General features: G+C 34.0%; 1 protein-coding gene across 2 annotated transcripts; it reads right to left on the bottom strand.

Moving 5' to 3' along the window:
- Positions 1–3579: 3579 nt before the first annotated feature.
- LOC115633558 lies at positions 3580–5691 on the bottom strand. 2 transcript variants are annotated; one of them, XM_030531014.1, is made up of 3 exons: positions 5513–5691; positions 4144–4392; positions 3580–3741 (listed from the first exon to the last, which is right to left on the bottom strand). In XM_030531014.1, the coding sequence occupies exons 1-3, from the start codon at positions 5522–5524 to the stop codon at positions 3592–3594; spliced, it is 411 nt and encodes a 136-aa protein (XP_030386874.1). In that variant the 5' UTR covers positions 5525–5691; the 3' UTR covers positions 3580–3591. The 2 variants fall into 2 exon arrangements, with proteins under 2 accessions (XP_030386874.1, XP_030386875.1); XM_030531015.1 differs by lacking the exon at positions 5513–5691 and adding an exon at positions 4791–4946.
- Between the last annotated feature and the right edge of the window lie 747 nt (positions 5692–6438).

The raw sequence follows: 6438 nt of genomic DNA, 5'->3' as shown, positions 1-6438 counted from the left end.
GTACCTTCACCCAATATTTCCTCACTTCTTGGTATCCGGAATTTACATTCAGCCGTGCTGAAACAATAAACAAATGCAGCATTAATACAAATCTCCGTTAGAGCGTTTGAAGTGGGATAAGATTTGGTCACCACATTCTGGATATCCACAGCGGAGGAACAAAGAAAATCATGCTGTCAGCTATTTTGCCGGAGATTCGTAACCTGCAGCCAACGCTTTCTCTCCTGGCATTTGGAATGTGCATCCATATACTATGCAACTAGTAACAAACGAAATATAAATACATAAAATCGGTACAAATTTAAATAATCATGCCTATAACTAACTATAACCTACAACAAATAAATTATTAAGTTACAGTATATAACAACTACCTTAAAATTCACTTAATTCAAACAATAACAAATACTTAAGCTCTTCAAAATCTCCGCCATGCCTACAAGCCAAACATCGTTTCATCTGGAGCTTCTGCCTGGAGTTCTGGTTTGCTCGTCTCTACTTCGAGGTTCATCTTGGAAACTTTATTGCCCTGCTCACGTCCTCTATGCTGTTCATTCCTCAGTGTCTGAAGCCAACGTTGTATGGCGCTGAAACATAAATAAATAAATTATCTATATCAAACTCTATAAGTAACAATTTGTTATTTCATAAATTACATTACACAAATTTTTAACTTACACACATATTAACAGTTCAAACATATTCACGTCACATCAAAATAAATAATTAATAAACTCACAAATTATTATTCTAATACAGCAGCCTCATCAAAACATATTATTAAACTACATCCACATTTCATAATTTAACTACTCCAACAAATACACATATTCATCAAATTTCATACAACATTACGCTAATTCAAACAATAATAACTTTTCGCATTCCATACAAATTAACAATACAAATCAACTAATAATTAAAATCTTAACCCTCCTTGCTTTCATCACGCTTGGGAAATTCTTGGGCCACCTGATGCGGTCCTGTTGATGGAGCCTTGCTCTCTGGACCCGACACCACACCTGGAGTATCCATAACGGAGCAATCAGTATGAGCGAAGAAAATATGCCGCCATCTTCTCCTTGCCAAATCTCCGCCTCGTTCACAACCCAAACATCGTCTCATCTGGAGCCTCTGCCCGGAGTACTGGTTTTCTCGTCTCTTCTTCGAGGTCCATCTCGGCAACTTTCTGGCTTTGCTCAGGTTTTGTATGCTGCATCTCCTCAGTGACCGGATCCATCATTATATGGAGCTGGAAAAATTAAATAAAATATTATCATAAAACTACATATAAATGGTAAACAAACTACATAAGAAGTCCTTTAACATACTCACGACACATCACAATAAAATCACAATAAAATAATTCATAAATTCACAAATTAATATCTAAATATAATAGCCTCATTACATACCCACGTCATATCACAATAAAATAATTCATAAATTCACAAATTAATATTCAGAAATAATAGCCTCACTAAATTACATTTTACATTATATAAACATTTAACTACTCTAATAAACACACATATTCATCAAATTCCAATTTATCATACAATATTACGCTAATTCAAATAATAATAACTTCTCGCATTCCATACAAATTAACAATACAAATCAACTAATAAATTAAAATCTTAACCCTCCTTGCTTTCATCACGCTTGGGAAATTCTTGGGCCACCTGATGCGGTCCTGTGGATGGAGCCTTGCTCTCTGGACCCGACACCACACCTGGAGTATCCATAACGGAGCAATCAGTATGAGCGAAGAAAATATGCCGCCATCTTCTCCTTGCCAAATCTCCGCCTCGTTCACAACCCAAACATCGTCTCATCTGGAGCCTCTGCCCGGATTTCTGGTTTTCTCGTCTCTTCTTCGAGGTCCATCTCGGCAACTTTCCGGCTTTGCTCATGCTTTGTATGCTGCATATCCTCAGTGCCCGGAACCATCATTATATGGAGCTGGAAAAATTAAATAAGATATTATCATAAAACTTCATATAAATGGTAAACAAACCACATAAGCAGTCCTTTAACATACCCACGTCACATCACAATGAAATAACTCATAAATTCACAAATTAATATTTAAATATAATAGCTACATTACATACCCACGTCACATCACAATAAAATCACAATAAAATAACTCATAAATTCACAGATTGATATTCAAATATAATAGCTTCATTACATACCCACTTCACATCACAATAAAATAACTCATAAATTCACAAATTAATATTCAGAAATAATAGCCTCATTAAATTACATTTTACATTATATAAATATTTAACACCTGGAGTATCCTTAACGGAGCAAAGAAAATATGCCGCCATCTTCTCCTTGCCAAATCTTCGCCTCGTCCACAACCCAAATATCGTCTCATCTGGAGCCTTTGCCCGGAGTACTGGTTTTTCTGGTCTCTTCTTCGAGGTCCATCTCGGCAACTTTCTGGCTTTGCTCATGTCTTGTATGCTGCATCTCCTCAGTATCCGGATCCATCATTATATGGAGCTGGAAAAATTAAATAAAATATTATCATAAAACTACATATAAATGGTAAACAAACTACATAAGAAGTCCTTTAACATACTCACGACACATCACAATAAAATCACAATAAAATAATTCATAAATTCACAAATTAATATCTACATATAATAGCCTCATTACATATCCACGTCATATCACAATAAAATAATTCATAAATTCACAAATTAATACTCAGAAATAATAGCTTCATTAAATTACATTTTACACTATATAAACATTTAACTACTCTAATAAATACACATATTCATCAAATTCCAATTTTTCATACAATATTACGCTAATTCAAATAATAATAACTTCTCGCATACCATACAAATTAACAATATAAATCAACTAATAAATTAAAATTTTAACCCTCCTTGCCTTCGTCACGCTTGGGAAACTCTTGGGCCACCTGATGCGGTCCTGTTGATGGAGCCTTGCTCTCTGGATCTGACACCACACCTGGAGTATCCATAGCGGAGCAAAGAAATCCATGCTGCCATCTTTTCTGCCATAGGTCGTGACTGCAGCCGACGCCTCTCCCATTGGTACCTGGAACCTGCATCCATCTCTCTGAAGCAAAACTTCGCCAAACCTGTTGCCCTTCTTCAGTGTCAACGTTATATGGCGCTGAAACATAAATAAATAAATAAAGTATTAATATAAAACTTTACAAGTACCAATTTGGTATTTTACTAATTACTATATACAAACTCTTAATTTACACACACATCAACAGTCTAAACATATTCATGTCACATCAAAATAAATAATTCGTAAACTCATAAATTATCATTCTTAAACTGCAGCTTCATCAAATCACATTAATAAACTACATTTACACTTCATAAACATTTAACAAATATACATATTCTTTAAATTCCATTTTATCAAACAATATTTACGCCAATTCAAATAATAATAACTTTTCGCATTCCATTCAAACTAACAATACAAATCAATTAATTCACTAAATTAAAATAATAACAAATATTCAAATTTACTTTAATAAATAAATATATAAAAACTTTCGTCAAATCTCCGCCTCGCCTACAAGCCAAACATCGTTTCAACTGGAGCCTCTGCCTGGAGTTCTGGTTTTCCCGTCTCCTCTTCGAGGTCCATCTCGGCAACTTTCTGGCTTTGCTCATGTTTTGTATGCTGCATCTCTTCAGTATCCGGATCCATCATTATATGGAGCTGGAAAAATTAAATAAAATATTATCATAAAACTACATATAAATGGTAAACAAACTACATAAGAAGTCCTTTAACATACTCACGACACATCACAATAAAATCACAATAAAATAATTCATAAATTCACAAATTAATATCTAAATATAATAGCCTCATTACATATCCACGTCATATCACAATAAAATAATTCATAAATTCACAAATTAATACTCAGAAATAATAGCTTCATTAAATTACATTTTACACTATATAAACATTTAACTACTCTAATAAATACACATATTCATCAAATTCCAATTTTTCATACAATATTACGCTAATTCAAATAATAATAACTTCTCGCATTCCATACAAATTAACAATATAAATCAACTAATAAATTAAAATTTTAACCCTCCTTGCCTTCGTCACGCTTGGGAAACTCTTGGGCCACCTGATGCGGTCCTGTTGATGGAGCCTTGCTCTCTGGATCTGACACCACACCTGGAGTATCCATAGCGGAGCAAAGAAATCCATGCTGCCATCTTTTCTGCCATAGGTCGTGACTGCAGCCGACGCCTCTCCCATTGGTACCTGGAACCTGCATCCATCTCTCTGAAGCAAAACTTCGCCAAACCTGTTGCCCTTCTTCAGTGTCAACGTTATATGGCGCTGAAACATAAATAAATAAATAAAGTATTAATATAAAACTTTACAAGTACCAATTTGGTATTTTACTAATTACTATATACAAACTGTTAATTTACACACACATCAACAGTCTAAACATATTCATGTCACATCAAAATAAATAATTCGTAAACTCATAAATTATCATTCTTAAACTGCAGCTTCATCAAATCACATTAATAAACTACATTTACACTTCATAAACATTTAACAAATATACATATTCTTTAAATTCCATTTTATCAAACAATATTTACGCCAATTCAAATAATAATAACTTTTCGCATTCCATTCAAACTAACAATACAAATCAATTAATTCACTAAATTAAAATAATAACAAATATTCAAATTTACTTTAATAAATAAATATATAAAAACTTTCGTCAAATCTCCGCCTCGCCTACAAGCCAAATATCGTTTCAACTGGAGCCTCTGCCTGGAGTTCTGGTTTTCCCGTCTCCTCTTCGAGGTCCATCTCGGCAACTTTCTGGCTTCGCTTTTGCTGCATCTCCTCAGTGTCTGGAACCAACATTATATGGAGCTGAAAAAATTAAATAAAACATTATCATAAAACATCATAAAAATGGTAAACCAGCTACATAAGCAGTTCTCAACATACCCACGTCACATCATAATAAAATAACTCATAAATTCACAAATTAATACTTAATTATAATAGCTTCATTACATATCCACGTCACATCACAATAAAATAACTCATAAATTAATACTCAAATAAAATAACTTCATAAATTACACTTCACATTACATAAATATTTCATTACTCTAATAAATACATTCATCAAACTCCATCAAACAATATTATGCTAATTCAAATAAATATAACTTTTCGCATCTCATACAATTTAATAATAAATTAAAATCTCAACCCTCCTTGCCTTCATCACGCTTGGGAAATTCTTGCGCCACCTGACGTGGTCCCGTTGATGGAGCCCTGCTCTCTGGACCTGACACCACACTTGGAGTATCCATAGCGGAGCAAAATAAATCCATGCAGCCATCCTTTATGCCTACTCATCATCATGCAATTAAACTCACCTGGGTCAGCTATGGCCATTACTCTGGCTTCGGCAACTTACACGTTTTCCCATCGCATCCGGAATTTAATCCGCATGGCGCTAAACAAATTAACGCCTCACGGCTCGGATTCCTCGGCCCACACAAGGCGGCTCTGTCCTTGGTTGAGCCGGGCACCCGATAATCGGCTACTACAACCGTTGGAGCTTCTGTTTCCGCTTCTAATCCTGGTCCTGCTTACTCGTCGATCCTAAAATTAAAGTAAAAATTTAAGCTTTTACACAATTCTTATTTAAATTCACTCTTACATAAACTCTTAATTTAACATTTTGTAAATTCTTAATCGCATATAGTTAAACTGTTCTTTATTCAAATGCAAAAATCGCTCATAATGTTCAAAGTTATACACTCTCTCTCATTTATGCAAACTTTGTGACCCTAATATTAACTCTTTTGTAATTACATAAGTTATGTATTTTATACTACTTTGGTGCTCCTTTGAGGGATGGGGCACCTACATCACAATGCTTCCGCTTTTTTCCGCTTCCCCTCCACTCAATCATCCACGGAAGGATTAAATCGTTTAATTTACGCTGCTGCCTCCTCACTAAATGCACTAACTTTAAGGCCAATTTTTGTATTTAACATAAGTTATTGTAAATCGAATTTTATGGCCAGTGCGCCAAAATATAGACTAAACTATTAAAAAAAAAAAAAAAGTCTCAATTAGCTCTCCCATATGTTTAAACACGCATCAGCTCCGCGCGCGCTTCAAATGTAATATATAATTGGGCTGCCAGTGCCAAACAAATATAAATAATATAATTAATAGTGTTCATAAATATATGCAACGACAATAATGTCAATATGCCAATGTGTTAATGTGTCGCAAATTTGCGAAATAAATATAGTTTAATAAATATTTGAATATTTCTAGCAGTGAATTATTAAATTAATTACTGCTTCTCAATTATATCGGTGAGTCTGT

The sequence above is a fragment of the Scaptodrosophila lebanonensis genome, unplaced genomic scaffold (assembly GCF_003285725.1).
Source record: "Scaptodrosophila lebanonensis strain 11010-0011.00,11010-0021.00 unplaced genomic scaffold, SlebRS2 tig00001439-arrow-arrow-pilon, whole genome shotgun sequence".
NCBI classification, from domain to species: domain Eukaryota; kingdom Metazoa; phylum Arthropoda; class Insecta; order Diptera; family Drosophilidae; genus Scaptodrosophila; species Scaptodrosophila lebanonensis.
This window is presented reverse-complemented; position numbering and strand designations above follow the sequence as displayed.

Excerpts from the sequence above, each read along its gene's own strand:
- LOC115633558 (XM_030531014.1), bottom strand. Across the intron at positions 3,742-4,143 it reads GTTTCCCAAGCGTGACGAAG|CTCCATATAATGATGGATCC; the intron begins GCAAGGAGGGTT and ends TAATTTTTCCAG.